The sequence below is a fragment of the Lepidochelys kempii genome, chromosome 2 (genome assembly GCF_965140285.1).
Source record: "Lepidochelys kempii isolate rLepKem1 chromosome 2, rLepKem1.hap1, whole genome shotgun sequence".
NCBI classification, from domain to species: domain Eukaryota; kingdom Metazoa; phylum Chordata; order Testudines; family Cheloniidae; genus Lepidochelys; species Lepidochelys kempii.
Genome location: NC_136381.1, coordinates 11,721,165 through 11,745,629, shown reverse-complemented (window position 1 = coordinate 11,745,629; position 24,465 = coordinate 11,721,165). Strand labels below are relative to the sequence as shown.

At 45.5% G+C, this 24,465-nt stretch overlaps 1 protein-coding gene across 1 annotated transcript in view; it reads right to left on the bottom strand.

Annotated features, from left to right (window-relative positions):
- Positions 1–24,465, bottom strand: part of LOC140907965 (collagen alpha-1(XXII) chain-like) — a 248,566-nt gene that overhangs the window by 94,399 nt on the left and 129,702 nt on the right. The window contains exons 7-12 of the mRNA XM_073335053.1: positions 23,850–24,125; positions 22,382–22,462; positions 21,596–21,709; positions 20,955–20,999; positions 15,252–15,305; positions 13,292–13,330 (exon numbers count right to left, since the gene is read on the bottom strand). Of these exons, the coding sequence (XP_073191154.1) occupies positions 13,292–13,330; positions 15,252–15,305; positions 20,955–20,999; positions 21,596–21,709; positions 22,382–22,462; positions 23,850–24,125 (609 nt within the window). The remainder of the gene's footprint in view (positions 1–13,291; positions 13,331–15,251; positions 15,306–20,954; positions 21,000–21,595; positions 21,710–22,381; positions 22,463–23,849; positions 24,126–24,465) is intronic.

Sequence of the window (24,465 nt, the reverse complement as noted above, 5' to 3'; positions counted from 1 at the left end):
AAATTTAGATGCTTGAGATTTTTTGCGGTGGATATTTCACCCAGCTCCACTTTCGAAAGCTGCTGACCAGAGGTAACACAGATGGCTGCATTCTTGAAAGCACAGGTGCAGAATTGTATTACCTTAATGAGGTTAAAACTCTATTAATATCTTGGCAGATTTCACATCAAAGGTTGCATTACCTTATGCTTCTACAAGAGATCAGCAATTCATCTCAACTAAGAGTTTGTTTTAGATCATTAGTCCAAAAAACAAAACAAAACAACCAAACCAAACCAAAAAAAGAGCCCACTTCAGGCACTGCACTTCATTCTGATTTAATAAATACAGAAGACGTAGGGTCTGATTTTCAGGGTTCAGGGGGAGCTACAGGTGCTCTCAGCCTCACTGATAAATCAGGCTGTTAATGTACAGGGAATTGATGACAGGCTGGCTAAGAACCCTGACCATATTGTAACCAGATACCGTAATGGTTTCATTCATTGCACAGGGAAAATACACAGAGCTCAATTGTCCCAGAAGGTCCAGCCCCACTGTGCAAACACGCTGCCCCCAGCTGGAGCTTCATGAGGCACCGAGCCTCAGGGAAACACAAGGGCTTCTGGAGTACCTCGGGAGAGGAGGTGCTGCACCATTTTCCAGCAGGTCCCTGGTGCACTTCCTTATGAGTATGATGGAAGGCCAGATCCACAGGCCAGATCCATCTCTGCATCACCAGAGTGGGGCAAAACAGCCAATGATTTTGGCCCATGGCCTTTCCAATACTTTGTACAGCGGGTAGGGGTAGGCGAATGAGGTAGCTGGTGACAGCTTCCCAGTTCTCTAGCCAACTCTGCACTGGACCTGGCCCCAGCAGAGTTTAGAGAAGCCTAGGAGCTGCTTTAAAGTTTTCCAAGCCAGTAACGGTCCCCAGCGTACTGTCCATCCTTTCCCCGCCTTGACCATTCCTCCTCACAAGCCCTTACAGTGGGGATTCTGAAAGAGGATGATGGTAGTGTCATAGAAATCACCTCTGTCAGCTCTAGGCCCGATAGTGACTCTTCCACATCTAGGATATCCCCTGCTGGGAAGAAGAGACCAGTTTCTACCCCTTTGCACAGCAGACAGTACAGTGGGAGAGAAAATTGGGGTCTAAGTATTTCCGTGTGCATTGACTGAGCTCATTACAGTATCTGAAACGACTCCATTCAACAGCTCCAAGATTTGTTTGATTGACTGATCACAGTTTCTAAGAGTTTCAAAAGTTAAAGAAAAAAACCCAGCACATTCATACTGTTTGCAGACCTATTTTTGGCTGAACGTACAGAAACCGAGGCCAAAGATCAGCTAGAACTGATTGACTTACAAAGCACTCCGCGTTTCCAAGTTTTGTTGAGGAAAATTACTACATTTCTACAAGTGCCAGCCAGAGCTCTGTGAGAGAACTGCTGTTTGTGCGGGCCCCTTTGGAAGTATTTACAGGCCTGCTGTTTTTTTATGATTCTGAACACAACACAACACCACAATAGAAGAGTGGAGACAAATCTGCATTCCACCACACAGAGCAGTGGTCCCCAACCTTTCTGTGGGAATAGCATATTGCTATTCCCAGAAGACTGTGGCGGGCACTTCTCAGTGGCATTTTGGCAGGTGGTTCTCCGGCGGCCGTACTCGGCGGCGGCATTTCGGTGGCAGGGTGTCTTGCAGGGGCACAAAAATGCCCCCACGGGTGCCGTGGCCTTGGAGACCTACTGGCACAGAGTGAGCCGGACATGAAGGGGTTTGTTTGTAGAGAAGCAGTGCCAAAAGTTCCTTTGATGCAGCTTTCCCTGCAGCTCTCAGGGCACATCGGACCAAATGAAGTCAGTGGGGGGAGGCCAGCAAAGACTATGGCTAATTGTGCCTGTGTTTTCTTAAACCCCAAGTGTACCTACAGTGCCTTGTAAATAGTGATAACGGTGTGTGTTTGTCTCTGATCAAATCCTATTTAAATCAACGTGAATGTAAGGTCCAGACAGGCTCCTGCCAAGGACCTCGGTGCTGAAAAAGCTATAAGAGAGGGTAGAGATGGCCTTGTACTATGTACCAACCCGCCTCGGTTCAGAAATAATGGACAAATGGACACAAGGGTCCAAACTCCAAAGACAGTGTGACCCTATCCTGGATGGGTCACCCCTGCCTCTGACAGATACTGGCGGAGTCTGTCCTTTTCCTGGGTAACTTGTCATACCTATAAAGTCTCATCGAGCTGAAGCATTGTCCCACTCCTTTGTCCTTGCAGATGCAAACTCCAGTTAACAACATTGTATATTAGAGTTTGTAAAAGGACCAAAAAAACAAAGTAAACACACAACCGGGAACATGTTTTTGTGACTGTTGTGCCCTAATCCTCTCCCGCCTTTCACTAAAATTAGATATTTGTCTTAAATTTTGAAATGCGACAAATAGTGAGCAGTTGTGCTACGTGTTTGTCTCTAGGGGAAAACAATCCTCTCCGCTTTCATCTGTCTTCACTCAGGATCAAAGCTTCCATCAGACAAACAGCTTGCCAGGCACTGGATGGTGAGTGTGCACTGAAGCAGAACAAGAACACGGTCGCCTTTAGCATGACATTGATTAATTTGTACCCTCCAGCCTATAAATAGCACGTGGCGATTGTACCTCTGCAGCTCCCAGATGATTTGTCAGGTATCAGGTGGATGTTTTGCCCTGTCAGAGAAACCTATTAACTCACCCAGCCCAGCTTCCCCAGAGACACTGTTTCTGGCTCTTTTTTACCCCAAGGTTTTTGTCGTATGTTGCACCAGGTCCAAAAGGAGTATGTCATACAGCATAGGAAGAGGACACACTTAATAGGTCTCTCTGAATTTAGGCCCTGATTCTGCACTTTCGTCCATGTGGGGTGAAGCCCTGTGCCCACACAGAGTCCCAGTGAATTGCCACAATACAGCCCCGAGACCTGGTGCCCTTAAGGCTGCCCAGGGTAGAATCTTGCCATAAGATTGTGAGCTATTCACGGTAGGCCCGGTCTCATTGGTCTATAAACTACTATGTGCCCCTCTGGAGCTGTAAAAACAGTTGACCATAATAACATGCACTCCTCCGCTGGACTGATAAAAAATGTTTCTGATCAAGGCAATGGTTTCCTAGCAGAGTCTTTTCGTATCCCAGTCTCGATTTGTTACCCAGAAGCATCAGACAGGTGAAGTGGCAGCTTTCTGCTGACGTAAGAGAGCCCAGACAGTATTGGCATTTGAAGTTACAGCATCTCGAGTTAGTGTGGCTGGGGCAGAGCACTGGTAATTAAAGTGTGCGAGAAACTTCAAAGTGGGCGAGAAAAGAACAGTGTGAACAAACGTCCGTTCCTCTGGCCATGGTCTCTTGGCTCCATGACCCAGCTGCCTATCTGCCCTAGCTGTCAGAGTCGCTATCTTCAGCCTCTAAAGGGGAAGGTCAGCCCGGCAGCAAGCTTTCATAAGGGATGTGAAATATGGAGAAGGAAGGACCTGACTACCTAACTTTGTCAATCAACTGGAGTATATGACAGTGCCTCTGGTCTTCTTCTGATCTTATGAATGGGTAAGGAGGAGAGGGGAAACTTGACCACAAGAACAGGTGTCAAAGCTTTTAGTGAGGGGGAAAATGGCAGGTAGCATGTGATGGGGTGATGCCTTTGACTGACTACGGGGTCTCCTGGGGGTAACAAAGCTCTGTTTTGTGCAGCACCTCTGGAGGCTGTAATTTACTAGAATAACAGGTTCATTTTATATTCTACATGCACATTAGCTGGTTAGGAAGGCTCTTTTCACCTCCTCTTGACAAGCAGCTCATCCATACCTGTCAGCCGTAATACTGTGTTAAAGAGCGTTCTGCATCCTGGCCCGGTTATCAGTGACTAAGTCACAAGAATCTCTTTCACAGAACTCTCACCAGAAGAGGAATGGAAAGATGCAAAAGCTTTCTGATACTATTCGTTGTCACACTCGGAGCTGAGTTTGGCAAGGAAATGACCGAAAGAAAGGTGGTGGAGAGTTTGTCACTGCCAGCAGATGTCACTGTGTACCAGCGATGGGCCTGGCAGTGAGAGATCGGGACTGAAAATGTAAGGTAGTGTTCACTTAGATTGTGTAAAGGGGAAAAAAAAATCTGTACAAGCCCTGGAATTCCTGCAGTGTTGAGAACTAAGCTGTAAGGATGCAAAATTATTATTATGTGATCTGGCTTCAAGTTGTTTGTTACAATCTGCAGCTGTTATTCTGGGTCACAGAAACCACTGATTTTATCTAAAACCCTTTAATTATTGTTTAAGGGGAAAGAAGCCAACCCAATCACAGCTCCTCAGTTATTCAGCTAGCCATGCAGAAGGCACTGTAAGTCCAGGAAAGAGGGTTTAAAAAAAAACTAGAATCATAGAATGAAACTGCCCTGACCGGACAAAGGGATTGAGAGTACATGCGGAAACCACTAACACTTAACCACAGTGTACCAGCTTTTATCTGAGACCCAGAAGAAGATTAAAAATATTAACTAATCAAAAGACACATGATTATTATTATACAGGTGGTAAACCTAGGACCTAGAGGGTATGTTTACACAGGGATAAAACACCTGCAGCTGGTCCGGGTCAGATGACTCGGGCTCACAGTGCTTGGGGTCTGGGGCTGAAAATTGCTTGTAGACATTCAGGCTCGGGTTGATGCCCAAGCTCTGGGACCCTGGAAGGGTGGAGGGTCCCAGAGCTCTGGTTCAGCCCGAGTCCGAACATCCACTCAGTTGACCCAGGCCAGCTATGGTCATGCTGCAGATCTTTTAGCCCCAGGTGGACATACCCAGCAAGATTAAATGCTGGGTGACCTTACAGTCATAGCGTTTGAGGCCAGAAGGGACCACCAGATCATCTAGTCTGAACTCCTGCATGTCACAGGCCACGAACACCACACAGCACAGGCAAACTAAATCCAACAACCTTAGATAAGTCAGTAACAGAGCTAGGAATGGAACCCAGGAGTCTTGATTTCTAGTTGCCCTGCTCTAACAAGTTTATTTATGAAATAAAAAACAACGCATCCCTATCTCACCTTGCCCCGGTCATGAAAACCACCAGCTGCAACATCCTCAGAACTTTGCTGATTTCTGCCGTGAATCAGGTTCTAAGGAGGTCAGCTTCCCCCAGCCATTCACTGTAAGTGAGGAATGCTGATTGGTAGCATTTCAAACACTGATGAACACGTGTCTCCAAATGTTCATGTGTTTCCTCCCACGCTTTAGTGCCCAAAAGTAGTGAGGAGGTTACAAGGAAGCCACCCGTCCACTGACTCATTCCACCAAGGCCATCTATATATTAAAAGGGATTTTTATTAATTATTGTTACTGTTATTTGTGTTATGGTAGCAGTTAGAGGGCCCAAGTGAGACTGGAGTTCCATTACACAAGGCACCTTACAAACACATAGTGAGAGACAGTTACTACCTCAAAGACACACAAAGTGTAGGAGAAAGGAACTATTAATACCCCCACAAAGGTCCTGAGGTGCCTAAACCCCAGACTTAAGTCTCATCTTTAGGTACCACTGCAATCCACAAAAGCCCTGCTCAGCTGCTGGCTAACCCTGTAGGTGCCTAAGCTCACTTGGAGGCTAACTTTTTGCAGTAGGCGGTGGAGTTCCCTAGATACCTCTGAGACTAAGCAATTTATTTGAGCATAAGCTTTCGTGAGCTACAGCTCACTTCACCGGAGGCATACTGTGGAAAATACAGAAGATGTTTTTATACACACAAACCATGAAAAAATGGGTGTTTATCACTACAAAAGGTTTTCTCTCCCCCCCCCCGCCACTCTCCTGCTGGTAATAGCTTATCTAAAGTGATCACTCTCCTTACAATGTGTATGATAATCAAGGTGGGCCATTTCCAGCACAAATCCAGGGTTTAACAAGAACGTCTGAGGAGGGGGGGGTAGGAAAAAACAAGGGGAAATAGGTTACCTTGCATAATGACTTAGCCACTCCCAGTCTCTATTCAAGCCTAAGTTAATTGTATCCAATTTGCAAATTAATTCCAATTCAGCAGTCTCTCGCTGGAGTCTGGTTTTGAAGTTTTTCTGTTGTAATATCGCAACTTTCATGTCTGTAATCACGTGACCAGAGAGATTGAAGTGTTCTCCGACTGGTTTATGAATGTTAACATAAATGACATGGGAGTTAGCTGATGCACAGACCTTGTGCAGACCCATCGCGTGCCTGCTTCTCTGCACTATCACGCAGGAGACCTGGGTGCAGTTTCTCTACTCTGCCCACGGATGGGAATGCTGTTGAAGTCCATTGAGGGCTGCATCCTGCAAGGGGCTGAGTACCCTCAGGGCCCATTGCCCTTAGTTTGAATTAAGGGTGGCTCCGCACCTCTCAGGAAATGCTCAGCACTTTGCAATGCAGGGTGCTTAACTCCTCAAAGCCTTTTGAAGTAAAGCAATCCAAGGAGCAGTCTGCCTTGTGATGTGGACGGCTGACCCCCAGGAATGCAGACCTGGCTGCAGACCTCACAGGGTACAGTATCTACTGTCTCAGACATGACTTCCCTAGACTTTGATCTAGAGCCACTGAAACCCCGTCTTGCTTAAATCACCCCAGATAATGCTCTACAGTCATTGCCCCATCTTCCTATTCACTTGCGTTGATTCTCCCTGGGCTGGTGGGGGCTTGAAGATTTGTGTGGCAGACTTTGCTGTCAGCTCAGAGTGGGGCAGATTATGTCCAGTTTGGGTGGGAGCTTTTCAGACAACCGATGGGGCAAATCACAGACAGCACAAAAGTAGTGCTCATGGTTATTATGCCTTAGGATATTAATCAAGGTACAATATGCATTCCCACAACATACAAGATTTCGTTTAGGTAGTGACCACAAAATTGGCATGGGCATGTGCTAACAGGTGATTGCATTTGCATACTGTGTATGTGTGTGTGCAAAGCAGGTAATTCTGCATGCAACCAAGTACATACACATGGACCAGGGGTATTCTATTTGCTACCCAAGATTCAGAAACCTGGAAATCCTGGACGCCCCATCATCTCAGGCATTGGCACCCTGACAGCAGGATTGTCTGGCTATGTAGACTCCCTCCTCAGGCCCTACGCTACCAGCACTCCCAGCTACCTTCGAGACACCACTGACTTCCTGAGGAAACTACAATCCATCAGTGATCTTCCAGAAAACACCATCCTGGCCACTATGGATGTAGAAGCCCTCTACACCAACATTCCACACAAAAATGGACTACAACCTAGCAGGAACAGTATCCCCGATAATGTCACGGCAAACCTGGTGGCTGACCTTTGTGACTTTGTCCTCACCCACAACTGTTTCACATTTGCGGACAATATATACCTTCAAGTCAGCGGCACTGCTATGGGTACCCGCTTGGCCCCACAGTATGCCAACATTTTTATGGCTGACTTAGAACAACGCTTCCTCAGCTCTTGTCCCCTAACACCCTTACTCTACTTCCGCTACATTGATGACATCTTCATCATCTGGACCCATGGAAAAGAAGCCCTTGAGGAATTCCACCATGATTTCAACAATTTCCATCCCACCATCAACCTCAGCCTGGACCAGTCCACACAAGAGATCCACTTTCTGGACACTATGGAGCTAATAAGTGATGGTCACATAAACACCACCCTATACTGGAAACCTACTGACCACTATACATACCTACATGCCTCCAGCTTCCATCCAGGACACACCACACGATCCATTGTCTACAACCAAGCTCTAAGATACAACCGCATTTGCTCCAACCCCTCAGACAGAGACAAACACCTACAAGATCTCTATCAAGCATTCTTACAACTACAATACCCACCTGCAGAAGTGAAGAAACAGATTGACAGAGCCAGAAGAGTAGCAAGAAGTCACTTACTACAGGACAGGCCCAACAAAGAAAACAACAGAATGCCACTAGCTGTCACCTTCAGCCCCCAACTAAAACATTTCCAGCACATCATCAAAGATCTACAACATATCCTGAAAAATGATCCCTCATTCTCACAGATCTTGGGAGACAGGCCAGTCCTCACTTACAGACAGTCCCCCAACCTGAAGCAAATACTCACAGCAACCACACACCGCACAACAAAACCACTAACCCAGGAACCTATCCTTGCAACAAAGCCCGATGCCAACTCTGTCCATATATTTATTCAAGTGACACCATCATAGGACCTAATCACATTAGCCACGCCATCAGGGGCTTGTTCACCTGCACATCTACCAATGTGATATATATCATCATGTGCCAGCAATGCCCCTCTGCCATGTACATTGGCCAAACCGGACAGTCTCTACGCAAAAGAATAAAAGGACACAAATCAGACATCAGGAATCATAACATTCAAAAACCGGTCGGAGAACACTTCAACTTCTCTGGCCACTCAGTAAAAGACTTAAGGGTGGCAATTTTGCAACAGAAAAGCTTCAAAAAGAGACTCCAATGAGAAACCGCTGAGCTTGAATTAATATGCAAACTAGATACCATTAACTTGGGTTTGAATAGAGACTGAGAGTGGCTGGGTCATTACACATATTGAATCTATTTCCCCATGTTAAGTATCCTCACACCTTGTCAACTGTCTACATGGGCCATCTTGATTATCACTACAAAAGTTTTTTTTCTCCTGCTGATAATAGCTCAGCTTAATTAATTAGCCTCTTACAGATTGTATGGCAACTTCCACCTTCACTGTATGTATATATCTTCTTACTATATGTTCCATTCTACCATTCTATGCATCCGATGAAGTGGGCTGTAGCCCACGAAAGCTTATGCTCAAATAAATTTGTTAGTCTCTAAGGTGCCACAAGGTTCTTTTTATGGATAAGTGTAACATCCACCTTGCTAGTGACCTAAGTTTGTACCTAGGACTTCATGAATATCTATAGCTTGAACTAAAGGACTAACTCCCATAGCTGGCAGCTGAAACAGACTCATCTGTGCAAATCAGACACAGAGTGGGAAGTTACAGAGTAACAGCCGTGTTAGTCTGTATTCGCAAAAAGAAAAGGAGTACTTGTGGCACCTTAGAGACTAACCAATTTATTAGAGCATAAGCTTTCGTGAGTGTGACACATACTGAACAGTGGATTATACAAGCACACCTGTTTGCACATGCAATTAACTGCTTGTGTGTACAAGTTCAAATTTTGTGATTAGAATGTAATATTTGGGGCACAAGGCCTGGGCACTGTGTCTCTCACTCTCCTGGTTTGTACATACCTACTTCAGTACCCGAAGGTACAACACACCAGTCATCCCTGTAATACCTAGGCACAACAGGGCAAGTTAAGGATGCCATTTCAGCTTTCATTATGAATGCTCTCATTTTCTAAATCAAATAAACTCTTATTCCTAAACTTTCCAATGCAGAGCGGAGGATTTCAGCCAGGGTTGTTGTTTGTTGGTTTGTCATCAGTAGTGTGCTTGGCGCTGTACTATATTGAAATATAAAGATGCTCCATGTCCTGATCGATGTCAGTAGAGTTACACTGGCATTTACTCCATTTACTCGCCACCAGCAGGTTTAAAGGCCCACAATCCCAGAAATGCAAGTAAGAACATAAGAGTGGCCCTATTGAGTCAGACCAGAGGTTCATCCACCCCAGTATCCTGTCCTTCGACAGTGGCCAGTGCCAGGTGCCCCAGAGGGAATGAACAGAACAGGTAATCATCAAGAGATCCATCCCCTGTCGCTGATTCCCAGCTTCTGGCAAACGGAGGCTGGGGACACCATTCTTGCCCATCCTGGCGAATACCCATTGATGGACCTATCCTCCATGAATTTATCTACTTCTTTTTTGAATCCTGTTATGGTCTTGGCCTTCACAACATCCTATGGCAAGGAGTTCCACAGGTTGACTGTGCATTGTGTGAAGAAATACTTCCTTTTATTTGTTTTAAACCTGCTGCCTATTAATTTCATTTGGTGACCCCTAGTTCTTGTGTTATGAGAAGGAATAAATAACATTTCCTTATCTACTTTCTCTACACCAGTCATGATTTTATAAAACCTCAATCATATCTCCACTTTGCCATCTCTTTTCCAAGATGAAAAGTCCCAGTCTTATTAATCTCTCCTCCTATGGAAGCCGTTCATAGCCCTAATCATTTTTGTTGTCCTTTTCTGAACCTTTTCCAATTCCAATATATCTTTTTTGAGATGGGGTGACCACATCTGCACGCAGTATTCAAGATGCGGACGTACCATGGATTTATATAGCGGCAACATGATATTTTCTGTCCTATTATCTATCCTTTTCTTAGTGATTCCCAGCATTCTGTTTGCTTTTTTGACTGCTGCTCCAGCACACTGAGTGGATGTTTTCAGAGAAGTATCCGCATTGACTTCAAGATCTCCTTCTTGAGTGATAACAGGTAAATATAAAGCTGTCATGGTCGAGATGAAGGGACAGAGAGAGGTGTTTTATTCCACCATTTTGGGGGCCATGCCAGGAGGTGTGCGAGTCCTCTGATGCCAGGTATACCAGGTCAGTGAACCTTTTCAGTGAAACATACACAGGCTCTCTTCCTCTTCTGCTGGGAGTACAAAGTATATCTAGCATGGTTAGGCACGTGACACTTCCGCTGCCAAATGTACCAGTTACTTCAATCACACCAGCACCCCTTCTTCTGACATACGCATACCCCGTTCCACTACTGCTACATGCATCAGCCACACTCAGCAGATCCACACCTCCTGTGCTGCTGATCTCAAAAGACACGCCGGGCAGGTGTCAGCTCTTCTGCTACTTAATCAGTGGACACGCTCAGCAATAGCACATTCTCCTCCTGCTGTCAAACATGCCAGCCCTGCTCAGCAGAGACACACCCTCCACCAAGAACAGTACCAAAACATGCCTAGACCATGCCCATGTTCTCTATGGGCACATATACAAGACGCAGCTCCTTTGTTACTAAATGCAGGCCCACTGACTGCCTCTGCTGGCGAACGTATCAAATACACAGAGCTAACTAGCCATAAATTCATGGATCTTTATGCACACATGTTGGGGGGCAGCTATCAAGGATGCCCCTTGGCTACCTAATCAGAGAAGTTCAGCACAGATGTTGTATCCGGTTTTCAATCAAAACTTGCATGCTCACCGTATTCCTCAGTAGGGTGACAAAGGCAAGAGGTGGCACTTCCTACCATTCAGATCCTTCTTGGCCGGATCAGACCTTATTTCTACTACAGCACCAACATACTAAATATAACGGTTTTAATCAGGGCCAAGTGACCCTTGCCACATGAAAAACACTGGCTGATTTCTAAAGACTGCATTGTGAATCTAGGTTTCAGAGCAGCAGCCGTGCTAGTCTGTATTCGCAAAAAGAAAAGGAGGACTTGTGGCACCTTAGAGACTCACCGATTTATTTGAGCATGAGCTTTCGTGAGCTACAGCTCACTTCATCCGATGAACTGAGCTGTAGCTCATGAAAGCTTATGCTCAAATAAATTGGTGAGTCTCTAAGGTGACACTAGTACTCCTTTTCTTATTGTGAATCTAGAATGTCTATTATAGGCCAAATTCTGCTTGTCAGTGGGAAAGTTTGCATGTATATCACTGCAGAAATTTGCCCTACATTCTTCCCATGTCTATAGGCTGCCTTAGTAACATTTCTTTAATAAGCAACCTTACTTTGCAATGTAAGAAGGTCAAATGGTGCATTTCGGATATATATGATCAACAGATTATAATCAGAGAAAGTAGAGATAAGAAGGTTCAAATGGTAATAAACTCCATCTCTCCCTGCCAGTGCAGGATTCTTCCCTACAGGACATTTACTAATGTATTGTCCAATATAGTTTTAAATAGTCCAAGCAATGTGATGCCCACTGTTTCCTTTGAGAGTTCAGCAGACTATTACATAGAATCATAGAATATCGGGGTTGGAAGGGACCTCAGGAGGTCATCTAGTCCAACCCCCTGCTCAAAGCAGGACCAATCCCCAACTAAATCATCCCAGCCAGGGCTTTGTCAAGCCTGACCTTAAAAACCTCAAAGGAAGGAGATTTTACCACCTCCCTAGGTAACCCGTTCCAGTGTTTCACCACCCTCCTAGTGAAAAAGTTTTTCCTAATATCCAACCTAAACCTCCCCCACTGTAACTTGAGACCATTACTCCTTATTCTATCAAGCATCTCATGGTCCACACACTTTATGTCTTCCTTCTCCATTTCATCCCATTATCCCCTGGTACCACCCTAATTAATTATTTCCATTCCTCCACTAATGATCAAATATTTGTAGAGTTTCTCCATGTCCCCCCAGAATTATCACTTAGCCAGGCTAGGCACATTTGGCTCTTTTAATCTTTCCACATTGGGCGATACCTTCAGCCCTCAATCTTTTTTTCTTGCTCATCTCTATGTTCTCCAGTTTGTCAGTGTCATTCTGGTGCCGAGAACTGAGTGTGATATTCTCAGCATGATTGTAACACAGGGATAGAGTTGAACTATTATCTCTCTCCTCCATAATGTCATGCTTTGTCTATGCAGCCTAAATTTGCATTGACTGTTTTGGCTGCCATATAACCTAGAAACCCATGTCTAGTTTGTCAAGCACTATCCCCACCATGCTTCATTAGCCATTCCTGATTTCCACTGAATATATTTTTCCAGATAGAAAATAAAGCATTTTTCCAAGTGAATCTCATTTTGTTACTTTGCATCCATATTTTTAACTGCTTTAGACTCTATTTCTCTGTCCTTATTAATATTTGCAATAACATGAACATGCAGTTTTCTCCCTCTTTCAGATTAATGAAAATATTCAATAAGATGGGACTATGTGTGAGTCCCTTCAGTACTCGAATACCTCTGTAAAAATCAATGCACTGCCACTTATCAGTACCTTTTGTTCATGTTTCTTGAGCCAGTTTTTGATCCATTAGACGAAGCCTGATTCTCCATTGCATTGCTCCTTGTGTAGTCCTTCCCACTTGTCCAAGTGAGTGTTACCATTCTGATGTGATTGCATTTTACACACACTTTGCTCAGCGGGAACTGAGACTACCCCAGGGGCAAAGCAGTGACAAATCTTAACATTTCTGATGAAGTGTGTGCGAGAAAGTATATCACTTCCTTTACTAAAATCCAACCAGTGTATATCTCCTGAATTTTCTTTCTTCATAATTGTCTCCCTCCTGCAGGTCTTACTCTGGAAGCTCCCATGGGTTCCAAAATTAGAATTTGAGCTAAACAAAGTCATGGAGTGAGCTATGATCTAACTGTGTTGTATAATTAACAATATCACCATACCTGTTCTCCCTTCTGTCCTCTGCCATATGCTCCTCTGCCCTAGAAAGGAGAGGGAAGGTAAATTTAATATATAATAATGCTACATTGCAACTTTTATTCAAAGATCTCAAAGCACTTTATAAATGTTAATTGTCAAAACACCCGTGCAGATTTTATTATTCATTATTTATACAGGTGCATATGTGCATGGCCCTTTACTTGAAGAAAAGCACAAGACAGAGATCCTGCTCTGGAACAGTTTATAATCTAAGGTCATGGTCCTGCAACTGGCCCACAGAGGTGCAAGGGTCTGTCCCTGTGGGTCCAACTTCAGGATCATGAGCAAAGTTCAGACAAAACATAAGGCGAGATGGAGATAAACCCTGGTGGGAGAGGAAGACAGGATGTGCAACAACAAAATCATGTGGTTGCTTAGGAAATTACCTACGCTTCTTCAGGGTTACACTTTTTTATTTAATTAAAGATGCACTTATTATATAGATCAATATTATTATACCTATATAACAGAGCAGCACAAACAGGTCAAGTGACTTCCCCAGTTCAGACAACAACCTAGATCTTCTGAACCCCAGCATCTGCATTTCAAGCACCAGACCACACTTATCCCTTATTCTACATAAGATGTTAGTTAATATTTATGACATTAAGCTTCCAAAAACAGAGACACTCTCAGCTTTAATTAGTCCTGATCGCCGTTAAAAACCCAGACTTTTTTCTCTATTAAATAATGAGCCAGAGGGTGGCATTTTTTATCAGGAGCAACTGACTGAAATGAGATCCCAATGTCACCTTAATGTAAACAGCAAAGATCGACTCTTTCCTTTGTATATCAATGCACCACAGTGTCCCTCCTGGATGTGCTACGCAGTCAATGTATCCAATTCACACATTTGAACTAAAAGGCCAACAACAGGCCAACTAGCTATCGGGTTGAGTGACAAAGCATTGAAACGCACAGAGAATGGCATCAGCTGACTGACACTAGAAGGGTGAATATCATCCCTGCTCGGAGGATGAGCACAAGCTGCATGAAGAATACTGACCCTTGAAGAGCAGAGTGGGCCAGAAGACCCCATTCCAGGGCGCTGGAAGGATCAACGGCCCAGGAAATGGCCTGGTAGTGGACAAGAAGAAGCTGTCCTTGGTAGTTAGGACACTGGGATGTGAAATCCTGTAGTATAGGGTGGGGCAGGGCTCTCCTCTCTTCCAGCCAACTGGGAGGAACTCCCTGGAGGAGGACAGTATATAGACAGGGCCTTCTCCCTTAGAACACGGGAAACACTGGCAAGAGAAGGAAGCCAGAGCCAGAAGGCTAAGCTCCGAGGAGAGACACTTATGCTATGGCAGGGAAAGAGCTCTTTGTAGATGGCAGAAGAGCCAGAGATATGTGGGAACCTTTGGATTGCAGTGATGGACGTTATCAGTGGGACTGTTTGCGGTCATTAAAAAGCCCCAAGTGGAGGGTGGTAGGACTTACAAGGAAGGCTGTGGTGGGTCTGTAAAGGTATGTCTGCACTACAGTTAAACACCCATGTTTGGCCTGTGTCAGCTGAACTCATGCTGCCGGGCTATAGAACTGCAGTGTAGATGTTCAGGCTCAGGTTGGAGTAGCCCGAGCTCTGGGACCCTTCCCCCTCGTCAGGATCCAGAGCTTGGGCTCCAACCCAAATATCTACACAGCAATTTCACTGTCCTGCAGCCTGAGCCCTGCAAGCCCAAGTCAGCTGACCCAGACCAGCCATGGGTGTCTAACTGCAGGGCAGATATAACCTAAGGGGCCATGAAGACAAAGAACAGAGGGAGTCTGCTGAAAATAGAACTCTGGCCACGAGGGACTGCTCAGTAAGCCGAACTCCTTTCACAGAACCATAAGCCCCATGTAATCACTAGGAGAACAACCATTTTCCCATCGCTAATATTCCACTACAAGATCAGTCAGCCTCTGACAGCTCTGACTTACCGAGTCTCCTTTTTCTCCTTTTAGACCAGGAAGTCCTGGGCTGCCACTTTCTCCCTGCAGAAGAGGAAAGGGGTGTGAGCACCACAAGACTGTAAAGTATATTGCTCTTCCGAAAGGCACACGGCCATTGCTGATTGTGCCTAAGAATTGATTCAACTTAACAGTTGCCCCATGTTAACATTTGTATATTCAATATTTCAAATGTGTCTTTGTTATTTAAGTGTATCAAAGATTTGTCTCACAATACTGAAGCCCACATTCCTCAAAGCCCCAATTTAACAGCTAGCAACAGAGCAGGTGCTGCTGCAATCAGAAAGCCCACCCATGCATCACTTTGTTTCCAGTACATGGGAAGCTTGGGTGTTGGTGTATGATTTATATGCAGTCGTGGATTTTAAAATACGCATGGAATCCTCGAAGGGGCAATGTCAAGGCAAAAAGATGTCTCCCTTGAGGACCCTCAGAAGGCCTTACCTTTACAATTCCTTTTCAATACAGTGGGGATTCCCAGCCTTTGAAATGTGGACTGCATTAGATCCCGAGAGCTCTATCCCTTAGTTGTTAAAATAGTTCAAAAAAGGGGGGAAATAATGAAAAATTTCAAAAATGTTAGTCATCTCTGTTTTGTCGGTTCCAAAAAGGAACCATTTTTCACTTATTCTGAATTTGTCGTGAACATTTTGGTTTCAGAAAATTTTAGGTTTTGTTTTTTTCCATGTTGTGGGGTTTTCTTCCCTGGCCCCCCTTTTTCTATTTTGAAAAAGGCAGCAAGAAAGGGAAAGGGGAAAATGAGAAAGAGGAGGAAAAGAAAAGAGATACACTGAAAAAATGTGGGTTTTTTTTTTTCCATTTTCCCATTTTATCCATAAAAACTAGAAAAATAAAAAAAATATTTGTGAAAAATCCAGATTTTTGTTTTGTTTTTGTTCAGAAAATTCCTACCAGCTCTGGAACTGAATTCTGTGTCATTTAGGAGTAAAAACAAAGATGAGTTTGAATGATCTTCCACACCCCAATCACAGACAGGGGCCAGTTCAGCCCCTACCACAACTCAAAGCAACCTCAAGGCTCCTCTTGCTGGAAGCTCTTACATCAGTCAGGGGTTGCTGGACTCCTACATCCTACTCCAGGAGGGACTGGGAATAGGGTGACCAGACGTCCTGTTTTTAAAGGGACAGTGCTCTATTTAAGTCCTCCTGCCTGTGTCTCGACTTTTTCTTAAAAACGGGCAGATTGTCCCGTATTTTCTGTCTCGCCCCCATCAGTACTGGCGGGTCCTGCTGCTGGCCAGATCCCTGCTCACCAGCCACCTGCCTACCAGGAGTGAATGGGTTGGGGGGGGGGGTGTCCAGTGGCCAACGATGGGGATGGGTGTGCAAGGCTGGTGTCGGGGCAAAGATCCAGTGCAGGGGGCCAGCCACTCCCCCTGCTGGTCCATCAGCGCAGCCCCTGCTGCATGCCGGCTCTCGGCCAGAAGGGCCCCGCTCCCGTCCCATTTCCGGCAGGCACTGGCTTTGTGCTGCAGTGGTTGGTGGGTGCAGGCAGGTGCCAGGCAGCGGCCGGTTACGTGTTGCCTCTGTTGCCCACCCTTCAGCCTTTTACCTGTTCCCCCTCTCGCTGTCCTCTCCCTGCTTTGCCCTTTGCGCCCCCCACCCCCAGCCCCGCTGCTTCTCCATATCCCTTCCGGTGGGGCACGCCCCGCTCCCAGCTCTGTGTGGAGAACCAACCCCTGGTCAGAGCACTCAGCTCATCAACAGCCTGGCCAGCAGACTCCTTCCTTTCCCCACTGCCTCTGGCTGGGCTGGCGCCCTCGGGGAAGTCCAAGACCTCCAGCTTGGGGCGCTGGCCAGGGGGAGCCAAGCCCTGAATGTGCCAAAGCCCCGCACAGCGCTGGCATGGTGGAGAAGCCTCTCCGCCCCTCAGCTAAGCTCTGGAGTGAGGGCGGGAAGCGATTTCCAGCCTGTTTGTTCCCCAAACCTGCAGGCTTGCAGCAGCCCCCGAGGCAGGAGCTTAGTACCCTCTTCACCCCAGCCCACCCCCTCAGGTCCTGCCCCCAGGGAGCATGAGGCTACTCCGTCCCCAAGCACCCTTCCCTGCTGAGCCACCTCTCTGGCTGAGTTCACTGAAGCTCCTGCAGTCAGGTTCCCTGGCCCCTGGTGCACAATGCATCCCTAGGGCTTAACCCCTTCCTGCCCTTGCTGTAGCTGTGAGGACAGGAGGCAGCTGGGATATGTTGGTGGCCAGCAGCAGCCTGGAGGTGTTAGCTGCCTTAGAACATTGTGCAGGCAGGAAGGGACAAACTGCTTCCAGCCATGATGGTGGGGAAGGAAGAAATGGGCTCTGAAAAGACACAGGCCAGATCATCCCTTCCCCCGCTCCCCCGCTGCCTCCTCTGCGACTGGAAGCAGCTTCCGTCCCTTCCCTCCCGCACAGTGCTGAAAGGCTGCTGCTGGCCACATTCTGGTGTGAACCCAGACAGAAATTGCGTGAGGGGGGCATGTGACCCCACGGCCCCACCCCCACCCCATTGCCTCGGGAAGATGCAGCACCAGGTACCAGGAGAGGCGCTCCATCCCGGGGGGCCCAGCAAGGCATGGAGGGCAGAGAAGGCCAGTCAGGGAGGGTCAGGTCGGTTGGTCGGTCACCCCCCCCACCCCATGTGAGAGAGGTGTACGGAAGTGTGTGTGGGTCACCTCTCCCCATGTGTGTGGGGGGGAGGTAGGGGTGTGTGTGTGTCACCCCTCCCTCTGTGAACCCTAAAAGACAAGAAGGTAAATAAAAATAATCCAACTACACAGTATTTCCTTTTAGCAGTGGCTCAGTCAACTTGATGTGAATTTGAATGTTTGTACGGCATAGTTCTGATTGGTTGCCATTGAACTCGCTTGAATATGAGTAATTATACCAGGTGTCCTGTATTCAGCATAGGGAAATATGGTCACCCTAACTGGGAAGAAACAGCATAGAGCTAGCTACAATAGATCTTGCAGCAGCCAAAGATTTCCCCATTCTGGATAAAATGGGATTTAACCATGATTTCTGAGATGGTGCTGAATTCAATTTGCCCTTGTCCACGCTTGTAACTAAGAAGTGTTCAGCTCCACCACTTACTGAGCCCCTTGCCGGGACACATACATTCTCTGATGGAGACAACCCAGACAGATGCGATGAAGTCTAATTCTTTAATTAGACCAGTAAGAAGGTGCACATTTTTAACAGGGAGGGTAATTAACCCTTGGAACAACTTACACGGGTTGTGGTGGATTCTCCATCACTGACAACTTTTAAATCAAGATTGGATCTTTATTTTTCTGAAAGATCTGCTCTAGGAAACAGGAATTAATTTAGGGAAGTTTATGGCCTGTGTTATACAGGAGGTCAGGCTAGATGATCACAGTGTTCCTTGCTGGCCTTAGAATCCTATGAAAATAGGTGTGAAAAGCATGCTGCATCCAAGAATAATTAAATAAAGATGGTGTTAACAATTGTATTCTGCAGCACATTAACAACCAAACTCAGTCTGCCCTGTACACAAGCTGATTCTTCCAAGTCTGTTTCTGCTTCTTTCTCTAATTTTTTTCGTTGCTACATCTCCTTCCAAAACAAAACATTCAGTGTCACAGTACATTACCCTCACTTTGACAACATAGTGGGCTGAGGCAGAGACAATCACCTCTAAAGGAGCTTTTCCTTTCTCTAATCTTTGCGAGTTCCATGGTTTGCCCTGGGTTATGGGATTTAAATTGAAGAAAAATAGAAGGTTAAACTTCCTCCCCACTTTCTGATTTTTGCTCAGTTCCATGGAATATTCACAGGAGTCAGATAATGTCACAATAAGTGCAGGTTTCAGAGTAGCAGCCGTGTTAGTCTGTATTCGCAAAAAGAAAAGGAGTACTTGTGGCACCTTAGAGACTAACCAATTTAGTAGAGCATAAGCTTTCGTGGACTACAGCCCACTTCATCGGATGCATAGAATGGAACATATAGTAAGAAGAAACACATACAGAGAAGGAGGAAGTTGCCATACAAACTGTAAGAGGCTAATTAATTAAGATGAGCTATTATCAGCAGGAGAAAAAAACTTTTGTAGTGATAATGGCACCAAGACCACTTAGAGAGAGAATTAAATAAGTCTGCTTAACAGCCTTAGCTAAGAGGCAGTTGGCTTTTAGCTCATGCGGTAGAGGCTCATGCTTTAAGCTCCAGAGGCCCCAGGTTCGATCCCGCCCACCAACGACCCGGGTCTGTTGGCCTTACACATGTACAGGCTGGTGGAGAGGGGATACTCTCCTTTGGGCTGCCTAAAGACCAACAGTCTAGCCTAGATATTAACTGGTCCACAAATGCCATAAAGGGCTTCACATCCATTTACTAATTAATCTTCACAGCATCCCTGTGAGGCAGGCACAAAGAATTAGCTCTATTTAGTGGATAGGTAAGATAAGGGTAAGGGAGGCTAAATAACGTCCCCTCTCCCACACAGTGATTCATCAGCAGAGCTTGGATTAAAAGTCAAGAGTCCCCAACTCCTGTGTCTGTGCACAGCTCATTAGATCACTATTACACAAACCTTATAGGTCCTTGGATGCACATGGTTTATGGAACATCAAAGCCAGGTGATTACTAGCTGTAGATCAGTGAATAAGGCTTGCTATTCAATCCTCCATCTACAGAACTGTGTTCACACCATTTTACTGAGAGTGAAGTGGGATAGTCACTAGTGTTTCTGGAGTCTGTTGCAGGGCTGTGCCAGTGGATGAGACAACATACATTTTCTTTCTTTTGTTTTATCATTGCCATCCTTTTGTGTTCTTCTCACACTCATTTCTCATGGTTCTGTCATTCTGAAGAATAGCCCATCATCACTTAAGCTGTCACAGATGAAAATAGGAATGGGGCTATTTATAGTCCCATGGAAACAACAGGTCAAATTCTCAGCCATTTTAAACAGGTGCAGCTTAAAGTCAACAAGCCTGTCTCCATTTGCCCCAGCAGAAAATATATACCCAAAGTATTTCTTTTGGCATCCCGGAAACATTTAACTATTGACAGTACAGCAAGCCTCTCCAAAAAGCCAGGCTTTGGGATTTTAACCTTAACATACAGCATAAGTGAGCTCCCTCTCACACTTCATGAGAAGTCAGCATCATCCAGCTAAGTAGGATTTAGAATCATTGGGGGAAAGAATGTTTGGTTTACTCTGTGCATTCTAAGAAGAAACCTAATTAGAAATATAGCCCATATTTAACTTCACCCCATGACTCAAATGCTTTTGCTGGGATACTAGATTACAGGGCTCCATTCTCCTACCCCTGTCTCAGTAAAGTTCTGGTGGATGATGAACAGTAATGATGTGGCCTTTTAGCTTGGGGACAGTGCAGAATTACTGGAGACTCGCCATCAAAGTTGTGATGTCTGCCTCATGGATAACACTCGTTTGAGAAACAGCCAATGTAGAAACAAAAATGTTGTATGTTAGTGCTTCTATAAGCTACATAAAGCCACTTCAGTGAAACTTGGGGGTGAGCATAGTCAAGACACGCACACTAACTACTGCATTTCCCATAGCCCACCTTCAACACATCCAACCCTTCTCTTGTCAAGTTAATTGGACTTTGTTCCTTAAACTCTTCCTGTCATAGAGAATAACCCAGCACCTCATATGGTATTTTTAAATAGACAAAATGGAAAAATACTACTGACCTTTGGACCTCTAGGACCTTCAGGGCCAGCTGAGCCCCTCTCACCCTAAAGAGAGAACAAAGAAACTATTTGGAGACTGCTCTTCTCACTACATGCCAGCACACTAAGGGCACACCAGAGACAATAGAAAGAGCCCCACAATGGAAGAGTCCATTTCAGCGGGCAATGGACGAGAAGCTACACGTCCTCAAGGTTTGAGCAGTGACACGCTAAAAGAAAAAAGTCAGCAATGAAAGTATGGCTGCAGTGCTAACACCTTAAAGGCCACATTCACTGCTGATTTAAACAGGCTCAACTCCACTAAAGGCAAAGGGATTGTTTCTGCATGGCTTACATTTACCCTACCAGCCTATTCCTATTATGTCTTACAAAACCTGTACTTAAAAGGGGTGGTAACAATTGCTGCTTCATTTTCTAGGTTGATCTCCAGAAGCCACAATCTGGATCAAGATCCAATGAACGGGTGCTGACAAAATCCCTAAAACACAGTCCTTTTCCCCAACAGGCTTACAATCTAGGAGTCTGTGATCCTGCCTGGCGCTGCCGGTCAAGGTCCTCTACTAGATCCTACTCCCAAAACCCAAGGGGCTAGCCAGGGAGAAGAAACAAAGGCTCCCAAAAGAGAACAGAGTCACACTCACCTTTTCTCCAGCAGGACAGGAACAGTTGAGGGTGTGTTGGGGGCCCACTTGTTCGCTGCCGACAGTGGGTCTTATTTCAGCAGGTGGCGCTTCAGTCACAACCGTCACCTGGCACTAAAACCAAACAGCTCATGTCATTATCAGGTCTTCTCGTCTCGAAATCTCGTTGGCCTTTGATCCACTTTATGGCAGCTAAATTGGTATTTATTGAACCATGTTGCTAACTATGTCAAATTCCCAAGACTTAGGGATCAGAAGAATCAAGTGGGTTTTTTTGGATTTGGGGTTTTAAAAACTGCTGGTGAAAGGTACCAGTCTGGACCCTGCAAACCTGTTTATCCCAACAGGAGCTACTGCAGCGACTGAGGCACTGCACGCTTCTTCCACACTGTGCTGGTGTTTTTCGCAATGCAGACCTCTGTCCGTTGGCTAGTGGGCTGAGACTACTAACTAGCAACTGTTGCTGTCTGCGCTCTTTCCATACAGCAGCAATAGGAAACACACTGACTCCTTTTAAGTGCAATTTCTATTCTTCATTCAGCAGTTGAACCCTTCAGATTTTCCTCTTTCCCACGACAGTTTGACAGGGGAAAGGGACATGGAAAGGTTTAATGCTTAATACATTTCTCTTTTCCAGTAAACTCATCACTGTCATGTTACCAATTCTATTGGTTTGATCTAACACCTTTATAACATCAAACTCACACTGCTGCAACCCCTTATTTGGATAATCGATCTAAACTAAGAGTGTCTTGGTATATATATAAAAACAAAACAACATCTTACTGGTCCAGAGGGAATATCACAGCAGGTTTCCAGCTCGGCATGTCGGGAATCACAGTAAACTACCATCCGCTGAAGATCAAACTAAAAAACAAAGACAGACAGTAGAGCCACGTTTCAGAGGCTGTGAATTATTAATGCCAACTTGTGCCTAGTGTTTCGATACAAAGAGTGCAAACAATACAGACAAAGGCCAGATCACAATGGTTCTGGGGGTTCCATAGCTGACACGCATCCGTCTCTGTCAACACCCCAGCATTCTGTGCAGGGCACTATGCTAATGAGAGCCTGACTCTCCGTGTTCATTAAAGATCCTGTGATGCTTTTTACAAAAAGAAAATACAAGGGTGTATATTAACCTCTGTGTCCTGGCCAAATTCCTATCTGGAAATTTACATTCTGCCTACCTATAGTCCCCCTGCAATTTCAGTTGGATAGGACGGCATTCATTGTGTTCAACCCACACTGTCATTTCCCCCTCCTCCCTCCCCCCCCCACCCGTGGGTAAAATGCTACTATGTCATGTTACATGCACACGGGATTCACTTTGCACAGGCCCCTTATACCTTCAACGGAGTTAGCCTTGATTTACATGCATGTAAGAAGAGAACCAGGCCCAGTGTAAGTATCTTGATCTTTTCTCTAAGACCAAGCATGGTACTAATTTAATGCTGGATTTATTCTCGGTTTGGTGAGGACCGTATTCTGATGTTGCAGGAGAGGACTCAGTGATTTAATGAGTCTTTCCTGCTTCTAACTACTACACATGAAACCCCATGTAGGGCCAGGTTGGGTCAGCAAAGAGACATTCAGATGCTGTTTGGTAGTATCTAGATTTGGCGATTATATTTGTAGGTGAGCGATACCTAGGATTGCGGACATGGGTTTAGCAATGGCAAGCTCAGACTGGCTGGAAGAATGAAATGGATCCCCCTGTTTGTATCCCTGTACTGCACACTTCAGGACTCTCAGGTTAAAAGATGGAAACCCTGGTATCTGATGAGATGTCAGCCATTCTGAGGTCTGGTCTACACTGGGGGTAGGTGGGGGGGTGGGGATCGATCTAAGTTACACAACTTCAGCTACGTGAATAATGTAGCTGAAGTTGACATACTTAGATCTACTTACCAGGGTGTCTTCACTGCGGTAAGTTGATGGCTGATGCTCCCCGGTCAACTCCGCCTGCGCCTCTCGCTCCGGTGGAGTACCGGAGTCGATGGGAGAGCACTTGGCATTCGATTTATTGCATCTAGACTAGACGCAATAAATCAACCCCCACTGGATCAATCACTACCCATCGATCCAGTGGGTAATGTAGACAAGCCCTCAGACAGTTAATCAAATGCAAAGATTCAGGAAATGACAGTGAATAAAGAAAGGGTTCAGTGAGAGTATGACACCAGAAACCCCATCAACCTTGCACAGACGGATATAATTCCCCTGGGAATGAATCCACAGACTCAGTACTTACGTCTATGGGTACACTGTCATACAGGCGCTTGCCAATCACGGTCTTCCCTTGAATGTCAATATTTTCTCTGTCTTCAATAGGCAACGTCTGCACTAGTTTGCAGTCAATGTAGAGGGAGACGCTCTTGGATTGAATGCTGAGTGCGAACTTATGCCAGCTGCGGTCAAACAAATCACTGACTCGTGCATTTCGAAAGACCACTCGTACTGCGTCCTTGGTCAGCCCAATGGAACTGTACTCCACGGCTTTGTTCTCTCCATCCAGGCGGATAGAGACCTGAGAATCAACAGAAAGAATGCTGCCGATACAAACACAACTTCATTCTCCGTACACTTGTCCTTTCACATAAACTATACCCCAAAGTGCTTTACAGAGTCAAAGTTACTAATAGCAGAGGGGAAGGGAAAGAGATATAGGCAGGGTGTGGGGGACATGCCTGAAGATGGGATAGGAAATGAGATTGAGAAAAGACAAGGCATGTTAAAGGGATTAGATGATGGCCTAAATTACCTACCATTATGACTAAAATGACCAAGCAGTGACAAAGAAGGAAGGAGCACTGAGTGACTGGACTCAAATTCAATCAAGTTTTCAAATCAGAGAGAAAGAGCCCAGT